The sequence below is a fragment of the Anarhichas minor genome, unplaced genomic scaffold (genome assembly GCF_050575085.1).
Source record: "Anarhichas minor isolate MPS153535 unplaced genomic scaffold, ASM5057508v1 ptg000030l, whole genome shotgun sequence".
Taxonomy (NCBI): domain Eukaryota; kingdom Metazoa; phylum Chordata; class Actinopteri; order Perciformes; family Anarhichadidae; genus Anarhichas; species Anarhichas minor.
Genome location: NW_027466476.1, coordinates 2657524 through 2684347, shown reverse-complemented (window position 1 = coordinate 2684347; position 26824 = coordinate 2657524). Strand labels below are relative to the sequence as shown.

Below are 26824 nucleotides of genomic sequence, written 5' to 3'. Positions count from 1 at the left end.
ATTTACAATGTCATTATAAATGTAGTAAAATATTATAGTATAATATGCCATAAAAATATAGTTAAAATATCATAGTATAGTATGCCACAAAATATCACATTATTTCATATAAAGGTCTTGTAGCTCAATGAAAAACTGTATTATTAATTATCATGGCATAGTAAACTGACATTTTGTACACTTTATGCCATACTACACTATGACATATTTATGGCATTCTATACTATATTTTAATAAAATGATATGGCATATTGTACGATGATTTTTTTTCTCCGCATACTATATTTTGACATTTTAATGTACTATAATATGACTTTTTAAAATATAATTTCATGGCATACCTCATACTAAACGATGACATTTTTTTATGACATACTATAGTATGACTTTTGTATGACGTCTACAACAACAACTACTAGAAGATATTTCAGTCATAACGGAAGGTCACTTTCTCTTCACTGAATATGCCCCTTGTTTAGAAAAGCTGTACTGTGTACTTCATCAGGATGCCACAGTCAGACACTTCTCATCACATGCAAATAAAATCCAAAAGACGTGCAAAGCTGCTCCCCATAAACTACACACATTGTATAAAGACAATAATGAACACATTCACAGATATTTATTTCACGTATAGCCCCATACAGTACAGTACGAGTGGGTAATGCCAACAAAGTTATGTATTTAATGTACCAGGGAAGGTATATTCAGACCTAGAATGCACAAAGGGTAAAAAAATGTAATGCACTTTATTTATAGATAAAGGCTAAGAATATGCTGCAAATATATATATATATACTGTATATATATATTACAGACTGATGTAATTATGCAGGTCCAAAAGATAATAAAATAATCATTAAATAAAATAAACACCTTTGGTACAATATTTTGAGACGATAATCTCCAAAAATAATAGATTTGTCCATGTTTAATGCTGAAAGCAATGATTATCTGTGTAATGTATGATATATTTATGATATATTAACATAACACGCAAAAATAAACCTGTCAAGTGGAGCAAACAATGCAATGTTTTTGTGTTTTCTCACAGAAACAGGTTTACGATAGTGGATATAGGATCTAATCTCTGATCGTCTCCGCAAAAGGTGGCGGTAATGCACCTAAATACGCTGGTAGTCGACCGCTTTTAAAACCACAAAAGAAGAAGAAGAAGAAGAAGAAGAAACAAGCAAAGATGGCGGCGTTTCCGAGATGGTTGTTTTTGTGAACCTTTGTACTTTGTTCCTTGCTGCAACTACATTCCTTTTCAATTTGTCTTCAAGTTGACACATCGCTGTTGATCAGCACAGAAGCCCTGCATGTCTGAGCGGGTCGTTGTGACACTGCGTCGTGGTGTCCGTTAAATTAACTGATATCTCTCACGTCCATTAACTGTTAACTGTCAGCGGTGACGGAAATAAGAAGACGGTGACAGACGGGCTCAGAAACTGGAATAACGATACATCTATATATCTATCTATATATTAGTAGCTCCGACATGAAGCAAAATCTGACCCTGGTTCAGAGGCTGAACGCACACCCGGACTCCCGGTGCTGGTTCGTCAGCTGGAGCCCAACCGGGACGCTGCTGGCCTCATGTGGGGGCGACAAGGCCATCCGGATATGGGGACGAGAAGGTGAGTTGAGTTGATACAAATCTAATAATATTGCAATTTATTGATTAAAACTAATAGTAAAATAACATTATAGTATAAAAATAAACTGAAAACTGAGTTGGTTAGGATGTGCTGCCTCCTGTGATACTTACAGAAATCCATTGCACATGAACGTTAAAGGAAGTAAAGTTAATGCAATTGCTCTTATGTTTAAGTTATATTCTCAAAGTTATATAGAGTTACACGACTTCTTACTAGTTTGCCTTCACTCCCGGCATTCCCCCTCTTGAGGCTGATCAGAAAAAGTAAATAAAGGTGATGTTTTATGTTTCTGTCATTTCCTTTACTTAATAATCTTCTTCTATTATGAGTAAATCAAACTTTAAATACTGCTATGTGAGTTTTGTATATAGTTCTTTGGAGACATTGACTTGTTATTCAGGGAATATAAATCTAATCTAAATGACCTGTCATTGGTACAGGTTAGATTTTGGTGATATGGACTAAATCCTCTATGTAATTATGTATCACGTTGTGAAAATTTAATAGAGAAACTATTTGTTAGATGAAATAACCAGAGAGGAATGTCTGTTTGGGCTAATCCAGTACTTTAAAAATCCAAGTCACGTCATCAAATTGATGCACAGATCCTGTAAATCCATATTGCCCATAAAGCAGTCTTGCTCACTGATTTTTATCTGCCTCCGTATAAACGACTTCTCTCTTTGCAGGTGACTCTTGGATATGTAAGAGTGTGCTCCAGGACGGACACCAGCGCACCGTGAGGAGAGTGGCTTGGTCTCCCTGTGGGAACTATCTGGCCTCTGCCAGCTTCGATGCAACCACTTGTATCTGGAAAAAGAAGAACGACGAGTTTGAGGTTAGATGATCTATTTAATCTTCACTTTTGAATGTGCTGCACCCTCGTAGATTTTACCCAGAGTTTCACCCTGTCTTCTAGAGTTTGACCGTGTTAGAGGGACATGAAAATGAGGTCAAGTCTGTGGCGTGGGCGCCTTCGGGGAATCTGCTGGCAACATGTAGCCGAGACAAGAGCGTCTGGGTCTGGGAAGGTTTGTGTTAAACTACACTCGGATGCAAGGCATGAAAAGCAAACCTACTGATATGTGCCTCTTCTCATGTCGATGTAAATGACTTTCCCTTTGCGTTTCGCAGTGGATGAAGAAGATGAGTACGAGTGTGTTACCGTTGTGAACTCTCACACACAAGATGTCAAGAATATTGTGTGGCACCCGACACAGGAGGTAGGTTACCCTCTGCTCTATGCACCTGAATGATCTCTCAATATGTGGCTCCGTTATCTCACTGTGTATTTGCCGTATGTTCATACAGCTCCTCGCTTCAGCCAGCTACGACAACAACGTTTGCATTTACAAGGAAGCGGACGATGACTGGGAGTGCCGGGCCACCTTGCAGGGACACACATCCACAGTCTGGAGTTTGGCTTTTGACGCCACTGGACAGAGGCTGGCCTCCTGCAGCGACGACCGCACCGTGAAGATTTGGAAAGAGTCTCCTCTTGAAAGTGGTACGAAGCATTAGTCTCATTATAAATACTATTTATAAAATGCTTCATCCAATCAATGACTAAACTACATTTTATGTAAATTTGATGACTTTTTTCCAACACAAAGCACCTCAGCAGGCAAAGATCATCATAAGAAGAGAAGCTGCATACAATTGGAGACGTCATTTATATCCGTCACATACTTGAGTTATGAGTAATAACATCGCACCTTTTTCTATATTATGACAAACCTCTAAAAATATCAGGCAGGTCTCAATGTGTGCATGTTTGTGGTTAGCTTCCACATAAAGGGATGTCTGCATTATTGCAACAGAGCAAATATTTTAATCAGCAGTGAAAGAGCTGCTGCAGTAGATATTTGTCAACTGTATGTTATTTTTGATGACTAATTGATCTGTGGTCTAGCTTGTCAGAAAATAAATTTACAAAGTTTATACAACCCTAACGTCACAACTTTTTGTCAAAGTGTATAGGTGGACAGATGCTGGTGGACAGTCTCGTTCTCAAACTGTTTTTGTTTCCTGCTCTGCTTGTTGAACAGGAGACTTGTCGTGGAAGTGTGTTTGCACTCTGTCTGGGTATCATGGACGAACAGTGTATGATGTCGCCTGGTGAGACATTTCATTTTTATATATTGTTTGGGCATAATGCACTGAACTCTGTTTGTACCCTCGGGTTGTTGAGATCTGTGGATCAGTCGGCTTGTCCATTAAGATTAACTCATCACCACATATTCTCTGCCCCTTCATGGAATACTATACATCTATTTATCCATATTTTATGTGGCATGATACCAGTTAATTGATCTGATTGTCGCTGATCAAACGGTAACGTTTATCCTTGTTCAGGTGTCGGCTGACTGGCGCCCTGGCTACTGCCTGTGGTGACGATGCGGTGCGAGTGTTCAAGGAGGATGAGACGGCCGATCCGAACCAGCCCGTGTTCTCGCTGGCTGCTCAGGCGACCAAAGCTCACAGCCAGGATGTCAACTGTGTCGCCTGGAACCCGAAGGAGGCGGGACTCCTGGCTTCCTGCAGCGACGATGGAGAGATCACCATCTGGAGGTTCCAAGAGGAAGACTGAACACAACCGGCCTCCCACTGAACAAGACGTTGTAGCGAGCAACACTGGGGACTGTGCGGTCCAGAGGTCAACGCAGAAATATTGTTCATTCAGCTTTTCTAGATTGCTCGGCAGGATTCAGCTTGATATAACGGTGTATGTCTAAACTGAATGCTTCACTTCTTTTGCTCTGTACGTCTACATGTTTCTTTTTAAGAGCTCACTTAAGAATTTGACATTTATATAAAAAAAACAAATAAAACAATTGTGTGCCTTCTCTTTATTGCAAAAAAATATTCCAGACATACTACAAACATTTAGACCAGTTCAAGAATTTGATTTTAAAACAACAAAAAAAGTCCAAAAATATAACTCGACAGCTTTGTATTTAAAAACCCAATCTGGAATCAGAGCATCACTAACTTAATAGGGCAGACCTTGTTTTTGATTAATGTAATGGTTTATCAAATGTCAGTGAGAACTGAAAGTAGATCAGAGTACAAAGTTATACAGACCTGAACACTCAGATTGTTGCCATGTATGATTAGATTAACTAAACGGATCCTGTATTTTTGGACTGTGTACATCACTCAGGTGATTTAAAATGAGACAACTGCACTAAACAATAAAAGTACTTATTTTCACGAGGGTAAAGATGACATGCTAACAGAAAGTGAAGGGCCATTAATCAGGCTGAATATCTACAGGTAAAAAAAAAAAAAAAACACCTACTGATCCCTCTCATCAAAGAATAATGCAGAATGCAAAACTCAAGTTATTGATTAGTCTGAGTCACTGTCTCCCTCGCTGTCAGCCTCCTTCACATCTGCGCTGAACTTGTACTCCTGATCACAGCCCATGTACGCGTCACTCATGAAGTACAGGGTGTAGTTATGAACGCCCATCGCCGGTGCAACAAAGTCCAGCTTGACCTGCAGAGGGGGGGGGACAAGATAAACAAAATGAGGCCCCTCAAGATACGCGAAAAACACACAGACAGACTGATAGTGATTCCTCGTTTTACAGTTCGATATGAGACTCTCACTGACCTTTGCTTTCTGCTGGAGAGTCAGCCTCTTGATAGAGATAAGGCTGTTAGACTTGGGGTCTCCGATCACCACCCACCAGCCCTCCTCACGTTTCTGTAACAATGAAAAATATTTAGTAAAGAGTCATTACATGTCCAGGAAAAAGGAAAAGTATTTAAGACATTCTTGGACATGCAAAAACACAATGGCGTTTACCTGTGGGAAGAGAGGTGCGATGACGGGTCCGGTCACCTCCTCCTCTCTCTCCAGCTGGACTTGAACCAGAACTGGACTGCCACTGTGAAGAAACATACATCAACAATTACCAAACAATAACGTGATGAAATATAAGCAGCTGTTACTAAACTTTAGGATTTCTTCCTCGGCATTACTGCAAACAATGCTGCCGACAGAATCCATACATACCTCTTGATATTTTCCTTTTCTGCTACTTCATAGGACAGCTCTATGTTGGGGTAGCGGTTAGAGAAGCGAGCCACGTCGGCCATCTGGGCGTCTGAAAGCTGCAGTAAAGCAGTTCTGTCTTCATCCTCCATCTCCATGATGTCAAAGATACTCTCCACCCCCTGAAGAACAGAGCAGGGATAAGACGGTCAGTGTCACGTACACTCGTATTGAAGCAAGAGTTATGACTTAGTGTAACTACAGAACACTGGTGTACCTTATCTGTACAGCGCTTGATGTGCTCTGAGGTGAAGAAGGGCAGCTGTTTGAGGTACGAGTCCTTGGACCACATGGCCTGAGTGACCATCTGGGCCAGCTCCATAGCAGCCAGTGCAGGACTCAGCCAGCCGTTACTGGACAGCACATCAACGCAGGCCTGGATCAGACGAACCGCCTACAAAACACAACACACGGGTTGAATATACACACAGGAATACAATCCTGAAATTTAACAGTTTTCTCCCACTCGGTGCCACAATCTCCATGAACATGTACCTTGCTCAGGATATCCTCCGTGTCCGACTGCAGCTCAGCGCTCAGCTGCATCCTGGAGAGGTGGGCTTGCAGCAGCAGGTTTGTCTTCACGTGGGGGTCGTTGAACTTGGGGTTGTTCAGTTTGTGGGGCACTTTCTGTGCCAACTGAAATACAAAAACAAGTTGTTCCAACACAAACATACTGACTTGGTGGAGAAGTGTTAGTATGACTGTGATGTGCTGAAAATGTCTGGTTCTGATTGTTTACCTGTCGGAGAATTGCGTCCTCGTGATGTCTAATGGGAATGTTCTTGTATTCGGCAGCATTGGAGATGATCTCAATCAATCCACGGATCTTTGTCTTGGCATTCAGGGACATGCTGAACAACTCTGCCAAACACAACCACACAACAAGTCAGTCACGTGTTCATTCAACACATTTTATATACACAAAAGGATCTATGAGAGGCATAGAGATAGGCGATAACAGATTTACAGCTAGGACCGTCTTATTGGCACTAACCGATGGTGGTGTAGTTGATGTAGTAGTAGGCAGCGATCATGCCCAAATTGAGCGGTGCTACGTCCATCTCATCCTCTATGCTGATGCACTTGGACTGCTCCAGGTCATGTAGCGTGTGTTCCACCAGCTCAGACAGGTGGTCTGACAGGTGACGATGGGACATGCCTGACAAGGTAAGCACAAAAAGACATTTGTTCCCAACATTTCATCCGGTGTACGAAACACCATATTTATTCTGTATTTCAAAGCAGTCGTTTGCTTCGTAAACCCGACAGCATGAGACTCACCTTGCAGGTTGTAGTAGTTGGGGTTCTGGGTCATACGGCGGTAGAGGAATGTCCAAGTCAGGTAGTCCACAGCGTCCTGCTTGTTCTCCACAGTCTTGGTCACAATCTCGGCATTGAAGTGGTCATGGAGGCAGTGGTCCAAATGAGACTCCACCGGCAGCGGCTCATACAGGAACTTCTTGAAGAAGTCCTAACAAGAAAAGAAAAAGAAACTATTTTAGTTTGCTCTTACTGTCATCAACTGACAAGACACTGACAGAAACAGCAGGATCTCTCTCTACCTTCTTGGAGCCCTGACACATGATAACACAGCGTCCCTCGTCATCCAGCATTGGTCTGTTCGCCTTGCCCACCATCTGGAGGACGTCGTATATGGGATAGTCCACATAACTAAGAGAAAGAGGGGAAGCAGAATGTCAAGAACACAATACATATTATTGCATAGTCCACACCTTTATGAGAGCATCGACTAGTGGGAGCCTTACGCATGGATTTTGCCATTGTAGTACTGGGTGTCCATGACAATGACGAGGTGTGCGGAGATGTTGATGCCCCAGCAGAGTGAACGAGAGGACACTACCACCTGAACAGCACCTGCAAAAAAGAACGAGCGATTACAATCATAATTATTTAGTCCTAAACCTCTACCGACCAAGCAGAAAGTGCAGAGGGACTCGTACCGGAGTTGAAGAGCTGCTCCACTATTCTGCGTTCGGTTGCAGACAGGCCCTCGTGCAGGTAGCCCACGCCGTTGGCCAGAGTCTCTTTAAGAGTCGAGTCATTTATTTTCTCCAGGAATGGTGCAAGGTCTTTCTCGGTGCAATGCAAGAACCTACAGAGAGACAAACATTTGTTCTTTCGTCCACAGTGTCGAGGTGTAATGGAAACATTAGCACAATCTATTCATCACATGTACAGGCATGATCTTATTGTAGTGACTGACCTCTGAGGAACCACGTCAGCGGCACAGAAAGTGAGGATGTCGATGGCTGTGAGACGAGTCTGTCTTCGGGATGGGACGAACACCACGGCTGGCTTGGAGGGAGAGTGCCTCATGATGGCGTGGTACACTGGCTTAGCCATGGACAGCAGGCGAGTATGAGTGTGACTCACATTGAAGCCCTAAAACAGACCAGAAAAGTTAACAGCAAATCAGGAGTTTATGTCTTCCTGGCTGGCTGCACGTTTGAGTACAATACACCTATTTTTTTGTTGACTAGCACACAATTTACAGACCTGGATGTGCAGCTCCAGGGGCACCGGTCTGACGTTGGGGTGGAAGTTGAATGTGGCTGTGGTGCTGCAGCCCAGCCAGTGGGCCACATCTTTCGCGTTGGACAAAGATGAGCTGAGGGCCACGATACGGATGGGGCGCTCAATCTGAGAGGAGATGTACCTCATCCTGGAGCAGATGACCTCCAACACAGGCTAATGAAAAGAACCAAGGGAAGTTAGCATGATGCACATGACGACTATTGCAGTGCACGCCTAGTGTGTATGACATGACGTGTTATGTTCTTACTCCATTTTCTCCTCCGATGAGATGTGCCTCATCCACAATGAAAAGGCTGACGTTCTGGACGTTCTTCCTCTGTTTCCAGCGGCGAGACAGGATGTCCCATTTGTCGGGGGTACTGACAATAATGTCACCTTTTCCCAGGAGCTTCAGATCTGTGCTCGTCTCTCCCGTCAGCAGCACCACCTTTTTGTTCAGGATGTCCTGGAACTTCTGGTGCCAGTCGACAAACACCTGAGTGACAGAAATTGACACATTTGTTTATATAATGGACGGAAAAATTAAGCAATGCTAGCTTTGATAGAAAGCTCACTTAAGTTCCAAATGACTTCATACCTGCTCGGCCAATGCTTCCATTGGGGTGATGTAGACGCAGCGACCTTCTGCGTTGTGCAGCAGCATCCTCAGAATAGCAAACTCGGCACAGATGGTCTTTCCGCTGCCAGTGGGAGCTCCAACAAACACGTTATCATCACTGTTGTACACAGCGTTGAACACTGGAGGAACAGAAACAATACAACGTAAGTCAAGACAACAATGTGCTCTGGACAGAGAGCCCCGGGGCACTCCTTCACCTGAAGAACCACAGAGTACAGTCTGTACCTTGTGTCTGAATGGGGTTGAAGAAGGGGAATTTGTTCTGGTAGAGAGCCTCAAAGGCAGAGTTCCTGAGAGCAGTGACGGGCAGCGGCTGCAGGTCCAGCAGCTCAGTGGGTGGGGGGTATTTCTCTGGTAGGATCAGGTGACGGAAGGACACTGGGAGCTGAGTCTCACAGGCTGAAAAAAGAGATGCACAAAATAAAGCAGTTAGTTGAAATGCTAACGTAAACATTGTGCGAATTCTATAAACACACACGTTTTAATGAAGCACTTACAGAGCCATCGGTCTGAGACCACGCGGATGAAGTACTGTGGAGGCAGAGGCTCGAACACCGGGACAAAGAAAGTCACGAGGTGTTCGTCCTGGGCGTACTTGGCTTTGAGCAGGAAGTACTCGTGGTGGAGGATGACCTCGCTGTCCACATCCTCAACCAGGATCCAGAAAGCCTCAGAAGATCCATGAATCTAAGTGGGAAAAGTTAAGCGTGTCAGGAGGCTAAGACACAGTTCAGTACATGCAGCACATGGTGGGTCTACTGACTGACCTTGTCATCCCACTGGAAGTCAGGCGTGATGGTGAGCTCCACTTTCAGTGTAGAGCGAGTGATGGGCTGCAGATGGACAGCCAGGTCCAGTTTGGGGAACTGGTGGACATATTTGTGGATGGTCTTCCCCATTTTTGGCATTCGGATCAGCTCACCTGAAAAACAGAACGCATGACTTCTAATGACTTTCTAGGCAGAGGAGGGAATTCAGTGAGCATGTTGTGGGGAAAAGAAAACTCACCAATCTCATTGTGGTTGAGGTCATAGAGCCGCTCAAAGGGGAAGTTCTTCTTCTCTATCTTCTTGATCACTTCCTCTGGCAGCTTCTTGAACTGTCGCAGTGGAGACATCGACTGCCACCTGTGGAGAACAGGTACACAGAACATCAGCAGACTGCCTCAAACAAAATATACCGCACTGAAAGCATAAAGGAGGAAAGAGTGACACTTACATTCTCTTGTCAATCATCTTGCACAGATTCATGGTCTTATCTGTCAGTTGAGCCCAGCCTCTGTTGAGAACAATCTCAAATATGGCCCGCATTAACCTTCCAGCACTCTGCAAGGAAAACAATAAAGAAATAGAAATTAATCTAATGACGAGTTTATTTCAAAAACTGACAGTATCTTCAAAAAAAGTTTATTTGCTAACGAAATAAACTGAAGAAAATGTGAGAAAACTGCAATTCAGAGAGATTAAAAAAAATTTAATTAAAATAAACCGATGACAAAAGTGGGATCTGGCGTACCTGTGTGACATACACCATGTCGGCCATGAGGGCAAAGCCTTCCAGTTTGAGTTGAGAGATGTACGCCTGGAGCAGCACGTTGATCTGAAAGGATGAGACACAAAATACAAGGAAACTGTTTTATTGGGATTTAATTCATGATTCTTAGTATCTGCACACCAGAAACACAAAGCCATGACCATCATCTCGAACTATTCTTACATATTAGCTGCCTGTGGTGGCCTATCATAAGTAAATGCCTTGACGTTGATTAGATTAACCACATTGTTGGCACTAGAATGACTATTTTGGTAAACAATTAAATGTATTTTATACAAACTGAACACTTGTTAGGGATGCTACCTTAGCACTGGGCTCCTCAATGCTTTCCTTGACAGGAATGGGAACTCTTTCCAGCAGCTTCTGAAGTTCCAACTTCTCCTCCTAAAAGACACAGCAACATGTCAGCATTTAAATTGAGCACGTTAAATGGAGTTTTGTTGGGGGTTATAACTGAATAACCATGCGTGACAACCATACCTCTCTCACTGTGATGTTCCTGAACTCTGAGGAAAGTGAAAAGACTCTGAAGAGCTCAATCTCACTGAGAGTGGGCTTCAGCAGCTGGTTGTAAGTCTGAATGGAGTCATGAGTGATGTAGAAGTGACTGGCAATGCGTCCAAGGTCTGTAACCTTCAGGGGAAGAGACACAAATTTAAAACATTAAAACCGTGACGTCAAACTCATCACTAACTTACAGCATTGGCATTAAAGAAATAAGAGATGATAACTGATAGATGTGCATACCTGGAAGCTGCCTGTCCTCTTGTCATATTTAACAAGACTGTTCTTGTCCAGGACATTGGCTGCTGTGTGCACCAGGTCCATCCTGCGTCTCTCCAGCAGGGGATCTGCACTCCGGTCATCGTGGGACACACCGTACAGGGTGGGGTTACGCAGCATGCGCACATACAGGTAGGTGTAACCGAGCCAGTTCACAGCATCCTGAGACAGCAAAGATATGAGAAGTTATAGAAGTTGTAAAACAAATAGACTATTTGATCGACTCGCTATGCATCTTTACAAGCCACTAACCTTAACAGTCTGCACATTGCCCAGTACTATCTCAGCATTGAGCATGTCAGGCAGCTTGCACACCATCTGACTCTCTATGGGCAGCTGCTGGTTGAGCAGGGACAGATAGTACTGCAGCTCTCCATGGGACGTAATAAGGATTCCCTCTCCCTTGGTGTCGTACTGGGGACGGCCGGCTCGTCCAAGCATCTGAAATAAGACACAATGAATTGAGTTATATCTGGTAGTGAGAGGTAAAAAGCCCTCTTTACTGCAGTTTGGTATCCAGCCAGCACAGACTCACCTGCAAAATGTCCAGGGCTCCGAGCTCAGTCCATCTGCCTTTCTCTGGGCTGTACACCTGAGTGCCTTTGATGATGACAGTGTGAGCGGGCAGGTTGACACCCCAAGCCAGAGTAGCTGTGGACACCAGGACCTGGATGTGTCGATCAGCAAACAGATCCTCGACCAGCGTACGATCAACTCTGGTCATACCAGCGTGGTGGATAGCGAAGCCATAGGGCAGCAAATCCTTCAGTTCGAGGTTCTAGATAAGAAAGTTATTAAAGTGTGAGTCAAACAGGGTTCTTAATTTGTTATTCCGTTGCAGTGAAGTCCCCGGTTAGAGGCATTAGCTCACCTTGCACTGCTCAGCCTCAGTTCTCAACACTTCAGTAGATGCTGAACCCTCTCTGAGGAAAAGACCCAGTGTGTCCTTCTCCAAACACATGTCTCTTATGGCCCTGGCTGTCTTTCCCGTCTCCTTCCGGGAGTGGACAAATACCAGCACCTGATGGAGACAAGTAAATGTCAGGAGCCTCTCTAATCTAGTAACACCTTGTTGATCAGTGATAGTTCAGCATGTAGTGTAATGCATGTCATTTTAGTCATTTTGGATCAAAGAGGACATACCTGGTTCTTTCCAGCATGCTCCATGATCTTTTCATAGACAATCTCATTCATGATCTGGAAACGCTTGATGGCCTTCTTCTCCGTGATGCCGACATACGTCTGCTCAAGGGGCACAGGGCGGAAACTACACAGAAAAGTATATATATATATACACGTTATTGGAGATGAATGTGCAAACAAGAAAACGCATGCAGCTGTTATAGAAAGTATCTCTTCTGTTCACTGTTTTGTCATCCTCCAAACGACGTACCTGTTGTCAAAGTAGAAGAGTCCCTTGGCAGGATCTACGCGCAGGCAGGTAGCCACATCTTCATAGTTGGGCAGCGTGGCACTGAGGCCCAGCAGACGCACATCCTCCTGGGTCAGCTCCACGTTGCGGATGGTTCTTGCCACCAGAGATTCCAACACGGGACCACGGTCATCGTGCAGCAGGTGGATTTCATCCTGCACATGAGGGTTTTATGTCAAAACATCTGCACAGTCACTACACTCTGCATGTTTTATGACCTTATAATCCTTCATCAACATATTCACAGCACTTACAATGATAATGAGCCGCACTAGCTGGGTGTAGGTACGATCTCCGCCCTTACGGGTGATGATGTCCCATTTCTCAGGTGTGCAGACGATGATTTGAGTGGCGTTAATCTCCTCTTTGCAGAGCTGGTGGTCTCCTGTCAGCTCAGACACGGTGATACCGTAACTTGCCAAGCGCTGTGAAAAGTGAGAATTATTAAATCACTAAATCCCCATCCACAGAAATGTATTGATTTAAATGTAAACAAATCCCTGCAGGACAGAGGTGGGGCTCACCTTACTGAAACTTCCCACCATCTCCTGTACTAGTGAGCGCATGGGTGCAATGTAGATGATTTTGAAGTCATCCACATTGATGGTTCCATCCAGGTTTATGTGCTTTCCAATTTCCCTCAGCATTGCCATCAAAGCAACATTGGTCTTACCAGCTCCCTGTGTGCACAGACAATACATTATAGGAGAAAATACACTTTGGGAAAAACTGTCACAATGCTTTTGGATAATTTGACTTACCGTAGGTGCACACACTAGCAGGTTCTCGTCTGTCTCCAAGGCGGTCTTGTACAGTTTGCTCTGGATGCGGTTCAGGGTTTTGAAACCTTCAAATCCAGCCTGTGCATACTTAGGCAACTTCTCAATGGGAACAAGCACCTGATGACAAAAACAATATGCTGAATGAACGCCATGAACACATCTATAAACTACTCGTCACTGAAACTTTTACATTAGTTGCTGGATAGCTGGGCAAATTGTAAGGACATGTTTTACATATAACCAACAAACCTCATCATCAGCAAAGGGCTTGGGTTTGAGGGCGGGCACGTGGACTTCCTCATAACCTTTGCGCTGTTTACGAAATGAGCCGTCCGGCAGTTGGCAACGCTTGTTGGCCATGAAATGGCTCCCCTGGGTGAAGGCCAGGTCTTCAAGGTCTAGCAACTGTCGAGATGCCATTGACTGTAGGATAAGAACAAGAACAACGTGTCAACTTTTTTGTAAATATACCTATGGCAGCATATACGATGCCATTTCACTACCTCGATGTAGTAATCTTGGGTTTGCTTTCAGTGAAAACACCACGAGTAGGTTGCATGATTGCAGTTGATATATGAACAGAAACATTATTTACCTCTCCGTGGTCAATGTCCATCGCTTCCAAGTCATCGACACGAGACTTCCTCACCCTCTCCCTGCGAGATCGCTCCTCCTAAGAACACAAAAGCCCATGAACAACAGATAGGACAGAATAAACTAAAAGATCATTTTATAAGCAAGAGGTCTTACCCGAATAATATCCTCCTTCTCCGTCTCTTGCAGCTGGTAAAGGATCTTGGACAGTTCCTGATCAGCCTCCATCTTTCCAATGATCCGCTCCTTTTCTGCCTCACTCTGAGCACTTGCCAGCATGGTACAATACTGAACTGCATGTCAGAAGAAAAAGTGATTTACTTCAAAAAGTCACAAGATCTAATCCTTTTTAAACAACACAGTTCTACACCACTGACTTACTCATGCGACGATGCTGACGGAGGATTTTGATGAAATCAAAGGTGTTAAAGCCCAGCAGCAACACCAGCTGGTTCTCACATTCTCTATCGTCGCTGGCAGTCTGTGGAATACAGAGAGACAGTGAATGAGCAAATCTGAAAAATACACATGTGTATGGACTACAAGATGGGCTATAAGATTACATACCTTGAGGATTTCCAACACTTCATCAGCTTTCTTTTGGGAGACAATGGCATCATCGTAGAAACGGCTGAGCTGACGCTGGAGCCAGAAGGCATCGATGTCTCGCGGATGTAGATCTTTTTTCTTTGCCGTCATCACGTCGCCCGTGGCACCAAGCTAAACGAAAAGTAATTTATTAACTTTCAGTGCGGTGTTGTGTGCAATACTTCAAAAAGATACAACTATCTTTGTAAATATTGATTCAGAAGTTGCACTTACGTTGGCTGAAAGAGCGCAGCCCACACCCGCCTCCTCTCCTTCGCTGTCTTCATCAGAGTGTTCGTCTCGTACCTCCCCAAACTGGTCTTCATCCCCCTCCTGAATAATTAGGAAAAAGAAAAATCTATGACACAATCTACCTACAATTCTGATCTTTCAGCTACAACTCAGGAATAACTTGTGATTCTTAATGATTAAGCAAAAAGCCCTCACCTCCTCGTCAGATTCAAACTGGACATTCACACCATATGTTTCATCGATGTTGTCATCTGTAAAGGTAAGATATGGTCCATAATCACAAGAATACTTTCATGGAAAACTTAAACATGACTTACTGACATCATTAACTTATTAATTACCCATATTCTGTAAGTCCTTGTCGCCTCCGTAGTCAGAGATCTTCTTGCCCAAATTAACCAACACATGGTAGCGTGTGTCATCAGCGGGCCCAAGAAGCTGCTCTACTTCACGCCGCCTTTCCTTGTCCCTCATTTTATCATTCTTCAACACCGCTAATACCTCATCCGCCGCTCCACACAGAATATCACGCGGCTGCAAGAAGATATAATAACAAGGTCAGTTGACGCTTCAGGAGCTGATTAAAAACACAAGCTGACATTTAAACAAAACGGGTGTTTTAGAGTTTACAGACCTGATCTCCCAGAGCAGCATGGATGAAGCTAAGCAACACTTCATAGGTCTCTCTGGTTTCTTTGGTTTTGGGCTTGTACACGATGCCCACCATTTCATCAATGCCTTCAGACAGAAGAGTAAAACCCTTCATTTTTTTGATGTCGTGTCTGTCCTCATCTCTTTTTCGCCTCCTGTATAGACGGAACAAGACAAAAAGAAAAGAGTTAAGAGTAGTGTCACTCAGCGATGACAACATAACTGAGGTGTATTATGAAGATTATAAATTAAATTCCTTAGCCATTTGTGCCAAATGTATTCCAGACCATAGCAGAGGTCTGACGTGATCAAATTGAATTTGTGAGAATATCTATGATTTCAGTATTTGTTGGCAAATCATCACCATTAATTATCAATTATTGTTTTGCTGTGACCTTGTAAATTATTTAAAACATTACTTAAAAAAAACAACTTAATTTTTATCTTCTGGATTTGTATTTTCAACATGCAATGAGTTACAAATGTCAACATCCCTAAAAAATGTAAACACAGACCCTTTAGATGCGTTTAAACAATCTTAACTATCAGATATATTGGAAGGCTTTGATCACAATGGAAATGTTTAACAGAGTTTAACGGGGCTAAAACATGTGCAGACATCGGTGTTACGTTGTTTTAACTTTACAAAGACGATAAAAACGTGTTGTTGACAGCACGTACTTGTCTCGTCTCTCCTCCAGCTTCTGGGGTTTGGTCCTCTGAGCCTTGTCGCCCATCTTGGTCCCTTCCAGCTTCCCCACCAAGGACAGCACCTCTCCGTTGGGTTCATCTCTCCGTGTGCGGTCGATCAGAGAGCGATCGGCTTGTAACACCAAGTTGGAGTTCTAGCAGGTCGATGCAAACACAAAGTAAACGTTACGGTGATCAGCAGTGACACTAACGTCTCCGCAGCTAGCGGCTAAGCTAACTGCTAGTTAGCATAACGGCTAGCTGCACACGTAGTAGCACGAATTTAAAACATTTAGCATTTGTTTTGTTAGCTTGATTGCGTTAGAGCAAACTATCAGAGACACTACCAAAGATAGTACACTTCCAATATGTTAGGATTAATGAATATATTTTTAAATATACTCACCGCTTTGTACTCGTACTGCAAGCTACGGGCAGTAACATCCGCCATGGTGCGAGTTTCGTGTTTTAGCTTTTACTGCACTTTAACTGAACGTGAACTAGCTCACTAATACATCCAGAGTTGACGTTACTCTCTCCTTTCAGGTAGACGCTGGGATCATCGGTGCAGTCTTTGGATTTACAGCATGAAACAGTTTTCAAAATGTCAGAGTTTCATACAAGTAAATGCGTCTCCAGTACGTCACAAAAGCAGTTAGTTAACACGAGCTCACAACAAGCCGCCGCTAACGCTCATTTCCGTTTCCGGTGTCAAAGGTTAAACCTGGTACACACACACACACACACACACACACACACACACAGCGCCCCCTGCAGGCTATGTTTATCTCATCATACTTTCAGTTTTAAATTGCCTATATTCACAATACAGTCCTTGCAGAACACTAAATTCAACATGATTTATCTAAAACATTAATAAATAGCACCCACTCACAGCCTGTTCATTACGTACAACAAATTAAAGCAGTCATTCTGTGTTATTATTCAATGTTGCTAATAGGTTGTCCTAAAATACCTCAATCTTTGGCTTTTGATTCCTGGCTATTAAAAAGATAAGGCTCAGTGCCCCCAAATAATTAACTCTTATCAGTATAACTGCATTGTGAATGGTCCCAGCTGCATTCTCTTACCACAATACAACTTCAGTATTTGAAAAAAGTCTATTCATCTATTTATGTATTTTTAGTCATTTTCTGAAGTATGCTGGTTAATATAGATGTCAACATGTCTGGTTGCTACAAACATAAAAGGGAAATTCTCATATTTAAGGTAAATGGGCTGCACTCACAGCATTCACAGCCAGATGGCAGCACAGAGTGTTTTGGAGTCCAATGGTTGCTCAAAGATACTTTGCCTTGTGAATAGGAGAGTCAGTGATCAGACCATCAACCCTACGGTGAAGGGACGACCCATTCCAACTTCTGAGTAACAACAGACCTTAAACATGTACAAATGCTTCCTGTGTAATATGAATGTTCATTATGTATGGCTGTTGAAGAGATTTAACAAGTATATGTGCAAGTATTTCACAGGTGTATGTGTGCATTCTTTGTGCTTATGTGACAGAAATGTTACATTTTTGGCCTAAATTACCTCTCATACTGATGTAGTATGAAATGTAGTAAGCACTAAAGATATGATGTAGAAACTATATTATGAAACTGAGACAGGAACACATAAAAAGAAGTAGAGGAAGATGCAGTTAATGTGGGTGTGACCGTTTCCTTAAGAGAGAAGTGTGTGTTCATGTTTGTTTTTACTGTCTGTGGCCTCATATAACTTCCATCTCCTTTTGCACATCTGTATGTCCTTTTCCTCCATTCAGAATCTCTGATGTTTTACATCTACTGAGCCAGTCTTTTAACTTCAGTCACACCCAACGGCAGACACACACACACACAAAGAGAAGGGGTGACACAGATAAATGGGCTGCACACATCAGTGAAACAAATGATAGGTTAGTGTGCATGTGGGGGTTGAGGGATTACTGACAACTGACACACACACACACAGTGTGATTCAGGATATCTGTAGTTATTCCAGGTCATATTTGGAGTGTGTTGATCCTCCTCTCATCTGTCAACGCATTATGATGATATTATGAAGTGCACTCTTCTGTCCTCTCTGATTTAAAGGACATGTGGACTTGTGATTAACAGAAACAATGATGGTGTGGTCGGTGATTAATTTGCCTTCTAATTATTTGTCATTATAGCTGGATTTAGATGGCTTAATAAAAATATTACATTTAAACACTTAAAAGGTTTTCCCACCCAATATGCGTTTGTGTAACTCCTCCATTGTACTTTAGACTCGTGTCCAGACAATGTGATCTGTGTGTCTTTCTGTCACAGGGACACCACATGAGCACACTTCAGCTGTCTGAGCAGCTGTTGTCGTGACGCCATCTGTGAACACACTCGGCCCCAGAGCTGCCAACAGGAGTGTGAGAAAACACATTGTCCCTGACACACACGCACACACTGAGTCCTGCATGTACGGCCTAGACAGAGCGGAGAAGGATCGCTTTCTTCCAGGAAGAGTCTGTTGAGCGAGGTTTACCATCTGTGCTGCCACAGCTCTGTATTAAGGCAGGGTTAGCCTAGGTAAGGTATTAGAGGCTGGAGCTCCTGACATGTGGCTTCTACACTATTCTTGTCCCCACTGAAATGAATTCCACAATGTTCACTCATTATCATCTTGTGCCGATTCATCACAAACTTCATCTTCCCAAAATAGCCTTATTTTTCCTATTTATGCTACGGTATAATGACCTGGTTACCTCCATTTAAAATTGCCTCTTTGATCCGACAGTTTAATATGCACAAGACATTCAATAAAGGTGCAGTACTGGTGAAACATAGCCAAACACACTCCACCAAAACCCCAACAATATTGAGAAATGAGAAAATGGTGAGCTGTGAAAGTCATCACACAATGAAGCGTGGTAATGTCTCTCTGTACAGTTTTATTTACATGATACTATTCTGTCGTAATGCTGGATAGCAAGATTATATGTAATACATAAATATCAACACAGTTTGTTGTTTTTTCATTTTTTGTACAAATTTGCATATAACTAAGAATCAGAAAGGGAAAACTCAAAACGGATACATACAGTTGCTTTTAAAATGAAAAAAAAAACATCCTTACAGGGGGAGAAAAAACAGGGATTAACACAAGTCACAAACATACGTTGGTTTCAATGTGTCAGGCAGCCATGAAAACACACTTTTGCACAGGAATGTGCACATGCACGCTCACAAATACACACACACACACACACACACACACTTTTCTATGGTGCTCTAAAGCAGTCACACAGACCAATAGCTGTTAGACAGATGAGGAGTTACATCTAATCTTGGTATCTGTTATTTTTCATAAATCTAGCTCTGGCATGCTCCTGTAGTTCTGTAAACATGTGCTGATAAACCGGGTAGCTCCACAGACAAAAAGGTTGGGGAACAACACACACACACACACACTGTGCTCACATGAATGTTCTGTTAGCGTATTAAAAAAAAAATCATGGTTCACATTCCATAAAAGCACTGAATGCATGCGCTAACATCAGTACAATATCAATGGAAGAGGAAAAAAAGCTAATAAAAACGTAACAGATAATTGTCTCTCAGCAAATAAAATGTCTGAAACCCTAAATTGAGTGATGCCAAATATTTCTGAAACACTAATGCAGATGAAGAGTAACTCATGCATTTATCCCATTCATTCATGCTCCTACCAGGCCTGCAGGGGAAGGGTGCCATCCTTCCTCTCAGGCCACACATCAGGCCACACAGCCCTGCACCAGGCGTCTGTGATTACAATATGAGCTCAGACCAGTTGAGGAACTCCTTTACCCATCATGTCCATTGAAAATGTTTAGATTTAGTGAAACTTGGGAGTAATTGGTTTGTCCCTGTCTAGCGTGATACCTCCAGCCATAATGGAAACAGCCTCATCACAATCAAACCAATCAAAGTCAACACAGACATGCTGATCAAAGGGTCACTGAGGCTGACTGTCAAGATGATCCACGGTTCTGCTGGGGGTCAAAGCTGGTGAAAACAAAGTAAAAGGGAAGACAACAAAGCTTAACACAGCAGCTGTGAGGTAGGTAAAGCTAGGAAAGACAGAGACAAAGTAACAAAGCCCCTTGTGCATGGTGGGGGACAGTTGTACGGTTCTCCAAACATTGACCGACTCCAGTACCAACGGAGCACAGAGCAAGAAGTTCAAAATGTTGAGGGACACAACTCGTGTGGACTGTTACTGTGTAATCTGAATGCTTTGAAAGACATGCTAGTGTCTGACACATGACAGGGTCTTAGTAAAATGGCTGTCTACGGTTTGGCACAAAATGGCGCCTGGTTTGGGTGAGAGGAGCACAGCATATCCTGGACATTTAGCCTGGGCTGCTCTTAATAAGACAAGACATATTCTTAAAAAACAAAAAAAAACAAAAAAAACAAAAATAAAAGAGGACTGGACAGCCGCAAAGTCACACCACAGAAAGTAGGATAAAACAAACTAATGAATTAATCAAAAAAAGAGGAAAGTGATCATTCATGCATCTCCCTCAGACAGGATCTTCTTCTTTTTTTCTCCATCATTTTCTTGAGGTTGTTATTTCGTAAAATCAAGTCCTTTCGATCCTCACTTAGCCACTCGTGCTCCTTTCAAAAAGGTTCATTCTCATTCTCATTCTCCAGTCTTTGTCAAAGGTGTTGTCATCGTTGCTGCTTCTGTTTTTGTAAAATCTATATTCTCTGGATCTTCTCCGCCACCACCACAGGGTTCTCTTTACGGATCTTGGCGGCGGCCTCGGCCTTGTAATCATAGGGACAATTGTGCTTGTCGGAGTACCGGTGGATGCCACAGAACAAGTTTCCACAGCGACAGTCGAACCCTGGAAGCACAAAAAGGTCAGGGTTCAAAAGCTAGAACGGGAGAGCTGAAAGTCGTGGTCAGAGAAAACTCTTTGGCTTTCCATCTATAACCAATAAAACAGTTATCACAACCTGCCTCGCTGACAGTAATCACATGTGTTGCATCAGATGCTCCTTCATGTCCCCATCTGCTCACCTGTAAGGCCCACCCTTTTGCGGCACATGAAGCACCTATTCTTCTTGGGTTTTGAGTTGTCCCCCTTGCCTTCTTCACTGCTGGAAGACGCTACAGGAGAAGGGCTAGAAGCAGCAGGCTGGTTTACAACTACAGAAGAGAAAGACAACAGGGGAAATAGAATACTTTTTAGTCATGCTAGGTTTAATTTGCCATTATCTTGACATCTTGAGAATTTGTAAGAGCAGCAGATTAATGAGTTGAGTTAATTGTTCTATAAAGACATGCATAAACACTGGCAACTGAAATGATCTCCTTATCTCTAAATTGCCCCCTCTTTTTCTTGGCAGAAAATAGTGCACTACACTGTGAAAGCCTCTGGCAGGCAGCATCCACTCTGAGAATACCCTCTGGTGTAGAGGTATTTTTAAACAGGTTTATTTTTAGACCTCTCTTTTTTTGGAGGCTGTAAGTAAAACCAACAGTTGGATTTAAGGTATGCAGCTAAGCATCGAAAATAAACTGTGGCTACAGTGGCTCCTACAAGGCGGTGTTTGCCTCAAGACGTCTGTATGCGAGCGTTCATCTTCATGCGTCTGTTCTTGGCCCGTGTGACACTTGTTTCTATCGGCTAGCCTGTCGGTAACTACAAGCGTGTCTAAGTGAGTCTGCATGTTTTACCAGGCTCCAAGGATTCTGGCTTGTCCTCTCTCGAGATGCTCATCTCTGTCATTTGTTGGGTCACAGGAAGAGATCCTTGAACAGTTCTGAAGGTTTAAATTTAAAAAAAAAGGGAGAAACAGGGATCAGCAGGAGAAAAGGAAACAGAAGTTATCACATTCACCATTTACTAACTATCTTAAAATGAATAAAAAAATCAAACGCAGTACTACTGACCTAGACATGTCTGGTGAAGAGCAGGGGGAGGCATCAACCTTGGCTAGACTGGCTTCTAGTCTCTGGATGGCTGAGGCCTCTGACATAGGACTACCAGCTGAGCCTGGGTGAGAACAGAGTGAACTCCATTACACAAAAACATTTGAAATCGACACAAAAAGGATTAAATATGTACAATCATAGGTGGAAAATTACTTGTATATCAAGAACTGTAATTAATGTTGAAATTAAATTAAAATAAACTCATTTTATCGACTCCAGATTAATAATTTCAAATCTCTTCGGTTGACTTTCTCAAAGCTGTATTCGAGATAATCTCTCTGCTCTTTTTACTGTTTGAAATATAGGTCTCAACAGGTTGCCAGTGTCACATTGTGGGAGAAACTTCAATGTTTGATCTGAGAAATGTTTAAAAGGAGTGAACACCCACCTAACCTTGAACACTGTAATGAAGAAAACAGCTGTCTGTCATTACAAAGAGTGGAAAAACAGAGAGGGAGGGCAGGGGGGGGGAGGAGAGCTGGGAAATACACCGACTGGCCTGGAACTGGTTTTATTTCAAAACAAATGTCTACACTCTTATGAGTCCCTCCTTATCTCAAGCTGTAAATATATAGTTTATAATACATCTATTTGTTTACAACACAAACTGGGCTTCTGAAATCAATTTGGGGTGCAATCATTTCTACCATATCTCTTTGTGTGTGTGTGAACTAACTTACCCATAGGGCTGTGGGGGCTCATGCGGTCGCTGCTCTGCTGCCGTGTCAGGTGATCCTTATAGCACACGGAGCACATACCGTTGGTTCTAGGGTTGCCATAGAATCCGCAGCCCGTGGCACAAAGCACCGGGCTCTGGTTCGTCTCTTGGGCCATTGCTAACAGAACGAGAGAAACAAGAGTGAGAAACACACACACACACACAAACAATACAACTGAGAGCTACCATGTTTCCCCATCACAGGGCACGTTTCCCTGTTAAGACGCTGCCGTCCTGACAAACTAGTTCCAAAGAAACGTGTTGCCAGGGCTCACAGATAACAAGCGTCATATTATGAAAATTGGAAAACAACACGCCTGTCTCTTTTGACCTGCCCTTTAGCCTGAATACAGTAATGAACTCTTCTCCACAGGAAGTCCAGAGAACAAACAAACGCTCGCTCTGTGCTGCTCAGCACCTTGGCAGAAGCTGGACGCTGTTCTGTCCCAGCTTTGTTCACATTTGAGTCCCCCTTTACTTTACTCCCCACAGTTCTGAGAACAGTTGGTATGACTCTTCTATACATTTCACCCACCATCTCTCATTTTTATAACTGTATAGTGCTTTAAGTAATCAGTTGCACCTCTCCAGACAGCTAATCATATAGTGTCACATAGTTTGCATCACTTAGTTAATTCCAAATAACTAAAAAGGTAATTGTGTTAAATGTGTCATCACAGTGCGTCGTGATAATTACATGACCAAATACGACTCTTCACAATTACTAACACTGCCTCATCATCAGTCTATTCACTTCCGCCAGACACCAAACAAAGCACCGAGTCATCGGCAGTATCTCGGCCACCAAAAGAACAAAGCAGTAACAACAACAAACTGTTTGTACCAAAAGACACAAGATAGGAAACAGAGTAGGTCGACAGTTTCAGAAAGTATTCCCACACCCTTCCCCCCTGTGATACTTGCCCCACAAGACATTTTCAAAAAACTCTCGAGTCATTTCTCCCCACACACAAGCCCATAAATATGTGCGAAACTTGGCAAAACGTGAGGCCCTATGACGTCAGCCTGCTGTGCTGCAATGCAATACAACAGGAAGTTGTGTAATGGGAGGCGCTGCCTTTGAGGCAACAGATCAAAAACACCTCGATGAATGAACAACAGACAGGAAGTTCTAGATTAGCCGGGTAAGAGGCCTCCTGTCTGTCAGTCCTGCCCTGACTGTTTTACAAATCGCCTGCGTGACCGATACCAGACCTGTAACATGGGAGCTGCTTGCTGGTGTTGTTGTGAAGCTCGTCTACATTCTGGTCACGGACACAAACAGGACAGACGAGCTTAATGGTCCAGGAGAGACAGTTGGCAGTTGTTTAAGAACGTCCTGTCAGTTCACTCGAGGTGTCCTGGCCTCACCCACACACTGACAAGTTCCCTTAAATCTTGAGCTACCCCCCCCCCCCCCCCAACCCCGCCCCTCTTTATCTGCCCCTGCATGCGATCACTGACGTGTCAGCAAAAGGTTTTCCTCGGAAAAGCCCACAAGGACCTTCTCTGCGTCACGTGTTCAACTGCTGACTGCTGAAAAAATGCCAGACATGACTGACCCGGAGGTTAGTAAGCGTGTAGCTGAACAGGAATTTGTCTTTGCATGTGATCTCCAGTATCATTCACTTTAAACCCAACACCAGTTCATCATGCTGACAGCTACATTTGGACTGTACAATTTGAGCTACACATCCATGCCCCCCACAAATCTTGGACGAGGTCTTTGAGTAAAAGCAGCTCCTCAAATGAAGGATATCAATTTAAAGTGAGACAGAAAAACAACATGAAAGATAAAACGACAAGGACCATAGCTGCTAACAAATTGACAGTGAACTGTGGGGCTCAACTGTTACTGTTGGGCCCAGCTGTCAGACAAACAGCAGGCATGTTAACCTAACATCTACCAAGACCTCTCACAAACCTGAGATAAGGTAGGACGTAAAATCTTTCACTATGGCATGAATAAAGCGCACAAAAAGATGATTCAATTAGGTATTTTAGAGAGAAAAGCACACATGCTGTGCATGAAATATGACTGATTGTTGTTAATGTTGGTGTCTATCACCAAGTGGAGCAACTCATCCAACCACCTTGATTAATCTATAGCTAAATCACTGCTTAGCGAGCCAAAATGTCCTAAATATGACATATATTGTGAAATACTGAACAGCTGACAGGGCAAGTCAGGGGGTTTCCAGCACAGGGCAGATTACCAGCCACAATCATTCACCACCAACTTCCTTTCACAAAAAAAAACTATGGCAATAAAATGTGAAAACTGATCTAAAAATGGTTCTGTTTGGCCTCTAAGCGGCGGACTATTGAACCCAGTTCAAAACAACATAGCTGTGAAAACCTCTAGCAAACCAAAGGGGGGGGTACAGTGCTCCTGTATCAGACACAGGTTTAACGTTAGCTCTCATTTCAGGCCCTGCTGGGCTGAAAACTACTGAGTCACACTGAAGGGCAGAACAGGAAAAAGCCCACTGTTTAGTTACACACACCGAATTTATTCTCCTTAAAAAGGACACAATGTTACAAATAATCACCAGAGAGAGCGTCAGCAAGACACCAGCACTGATGTTTAGTGAAATAACCTACAGTCTAGACAGTGAGGTCTCTGCTCCCTTTGTTTCTTCTTTCTTCCTTTGTCTGCCATCTCTCTGCTTCCTGTTTAGACATCGCTGTGTAGCTCCCCCCTTTCTCGCATCAATTCTACTTATTTCCATTTTCTACGTGTTTTCAACGACACAATGTGAACAACCTCGACTATATAAATCACACTTAAGTACCAAGAAACGACTTGGTGGAGCCACATAGCTCTCAGCACCGAGCAAACCTTCGTTTTCTTCTGAGCTATAACTACACAGATGTACCGGCAGGTCATTTAATATTTAACTGAATGATCTGTAGTAATGTCAGAGCAACTCTTTCGCTCTACTTGCACATTCGGCTTATGAATTTTCTATTTCTAGACAGGAATTAGCTGGCTTTGGTTCCCCATCCCCCAGCTCGGGGCAAATAGAAAAACAGAAGAGACATCAACCAGTACTAGCTAGCTCCCTCCCTTGTTTTCCCCCGAAACCAGACGGAGTCACGTTTGAGGGCTTGTGATGTTTCCAGTCAGGAGGAGGAGATGGTGGTGGTCACAACTTCAACGAGCCCAAAGACGAAAGAAAAGCGTTGTTTACCACACAATACCACCACACATATACACCCCCCTGACCTTTCAATCCACCGGTAAAGGTCGCTGTGACCGACCGTCAGCCTAGTTAAACACCCCTCTTTTCGTTGTTTACCTCCACAAGCTGAGCTCACTTCAAAATTCATCCTTAAGAAAAAAAAAGCAATAATCCAAGATCATCACCTGCTAAAAAACGATGTAGTTTCTCGCGAGACGACAGGAAAAAGTGTCCGTTTGTCCTGGCGGAAGAAAAAACCGGTCGAAGGGTCCAGGTCCTGGTCCTTTACTCTTTCTACTTGTGTTTATGTGGCGGTGTCCTTCGTGTCAGACGGGTCTATGCGGGTTTAATGCTCCCTTCCTCGCCCTCCTACCTCTCTCTCTCTTCCTCTCTCCGTCTCCCGTTCCTTCTGGATAGATGTTTGTTTCCTTCTTTAGTAAGAGGAGTGGCGGATGATGTCACGGGTAAAACTACGTGTCGCCATTGGCTGACAGCGGAGCCCCCGAGCGCTATGTACAGTTTTGCGAGTCGAGGGAGGGTTGTCGGTTGTGCGCATGCGCGCAGTCAGTGTTGCGTTATTACACATCTCTTCGTCATCCACCTACAGGGCCACGAATCTGTTTTGTTGAGTAATACACCTAAACGAATGCATCAATAAATATAAGTGCTGACATGACAGAATTGAAAAAAAAGTATGATTATTAAAAGGATGTTCTCCTGGGAATGC

General features: G+C 43.3%; 3 protein-coding genes across 10 annotated transcripts; 1 reads left to right on the top strand and 2 right to left on the bottom strand.

The window, feature by feature from the left end:
• The first annotated feature begins 1157 nt into the window (after nucleotides 1-1157).
• ciao1 (cytosolic iron-sulfur assembly component 1) lies at nucleotides 1158-4495 on the top strand. Its single transcript, XM_076104652.1, has 7 exons — nucleotides 1158-1640; nucleotides 2351-2499; nucleotides 2581-2692; nucleotides 2796-2884; nucleotides 2973-3168; nucleotides 3710-3779; nucleotides 4017-4495. Exons 1-7 carry the CDS (start codon nucleotides 1502-1504, stop codon nucleotides 4249-4251), a joined length of 990 nt encoding a protein of 329 aa, XP_075960767.1. The 5' UTR covers nucleotides 1158-1501; the 3' UTR covers nucleotides 4252-4495.
• On the bottom strand, nucleotides 4496-16930 carry snrnp200 (small nuclear ribonucleoprotein 200 (U5)). The gene is made up of 44 exons (XM_076104651.1): nucleotides 16634-16930; nucleotides 16219-16382; nucleotides 15521-15692; nucleotides 15228-15420; nucleotides 15082-15137; nucleotides 14869-14967; nucleotides 14614-14766; nucleotides 14428-14527; nucleotides 14203-14339; nucleotides 14048-14125; nucleotides 13702-13875; nucleotides 13432-13569; nucleotides 13195-13350; nucleotides 12925-13095; nucleotides 12632-12825; nucleotides 12382-12505; nucleotides 12110-12259; nucleotides 11774-12016; nucleotides 11491-11679; nucleotides 11203-11400; nucleotides 10936-11088; nucleotides 10759-10839; nucleotides 10417-10500; nucleotides 10120-10226; nucleotides 9910-10028; nucleotides 9669-9823; nucleotides 9399-9588; nucleotides 9127-9300; nucleotides 8860-9020; nucleotides 8530-8757; nucleotides 8244-8435; nucleotides 7951-8129; nucleotides 7688-7839; nucleotides 7493-7601; nucleotides 7289-7397; nucleotides 7008-7197; nucleotides 6721-6885; nucleotides 6466-6587; nucleotides 6219-6362; nucleotides 5941-6117; nucleotides 5685-5845; nucleotides 5475-5556; nucleotides 5280-5372; nucleotides 4496-5162 (listed from the first exon to the last, which is right to left on the bottom strand). The coding sequence occupies exons 1-44, from the start codon at nucleotides 16676-16678 to the stop codon at nucleotides 5013-5015; spliced, it is 6411 nt and encodes a 2136-aa protein (XP_075960766.1). The 5' UTR covers nucleotides 16679-16930; the 3' UTR covers nucleotides 4496-5012.
• Nucleotides 16931-19136: 2206 nt separating this feature from the next.
• Nucleotides 19137-26524, bottom strand: zfand5a (zinc finger, AN1-type domain 5a). 8 transcript variants are annotated; one of them, XM_076104656.1, is made up of 8 exons: nucleotides 26215-26524; nucleotides 26014-26067; nucleotides 22875-23030; nucleotides 22583-22672; nucleotides 22153-22255; nucleotides 21937-22022; nucleotides 21277-21405; nucleotides 19137-21100 (listed from the first exon to the last, which is right to left on the bottom strand). In XM_076104656.1, exons 3-8 carry the CDS (start codon nucleotides 23026-23028, stop codon nucleotides 20952-20954), a joined length of 711 nt encoding a protein of 236 aa, XP_075960771.1. In that variant the 5' UTR covers nucleotides 23029-23030; nucleotides 26014-26067; nucleotides 26215-26524; the 3' UTR covers nucleotides 19137-20951. The 8 variants fall into 8 exon arrangements, with proteins under 8 accessions (XP_075960771.1, XP_075960773.1, XP_075960769.1 ...); XM_076104658.1 differs by having other exon boundaries at nucleotides 26283-26524; XM_076104654.1 differs by lacking the exon at nucleotides 26014-26067 and having other exon boundaries at nucleotides 26215-26523.
• Nucleotides 26525-26824: the final 300 nt, after the last annotated feature.

Bases quoted from the DNA above. Each gene is read 5' to 3' on its own strand.
- zfand5a (XM_076104653.1), bottom strand. From the start codon at position 25,574: ATGGCAGACAAAGGAAGAAAGAAGAAACAAAGGGAGCAGAGACCTCAC. The intron at 23,031-25,516 runs GTAGGTTATTTC...TCGTTCTGTTAG, and splicing joins GAGACCTCACTGTCTAGACT to CAATGGCCCAAGAGACGAAC. The intron at 21,101-21,276 runs GTGAGCAGATGG...TTGTGCTTCCAG, and splicing joins CAAAAGGGTGGGCCTTACAG to GGTTCGACTGTCGCTGTGGA.
- snrnp200 (XM_076104651.1), bottom strand. From the start codon at position 16,678: ATGGCGGATGTTACTGCCCGTAGCTTGCAGTACGAGTACAAAGCG. The intron at 14,968-15,081 runs GTGAGGGCTTTT...CTAATTATTCAG, and splicing joins AGTTTGAATCTGACGAGGAG to GAGGGGGATGAAGACCAGTT. The intron at 7,198-7,288 runs GTAGAGAGAGAT...TTTTCTTGTTAG, and splicing joins TGTGTCAGGGCTCCAAGAAG to GACTTCTTCAAGAAGTTCCT.
- ciao1 (XM_076104652.1), top strand. From the start codon at position 1,502: ATGAAGCAAAATCTGACCCTGGTTCAGAGGCTGAACGCACACCCGGAC. The intron at 2,500-2,580 runs GTTAGATGATCT...CCTGTCTTCTAG, and splicing joins AGAAGAACGACGAGTTTGAG to AGTTTGACCGTGTTAGAGGG. The intron at 3,780-4,016 runs GTGAGACATTTC...ATCCTTGTTCAG, and splicing joins ACAGTGTATGATGTCGCCTG to GTGTCGGCTGACTGGCGCCC.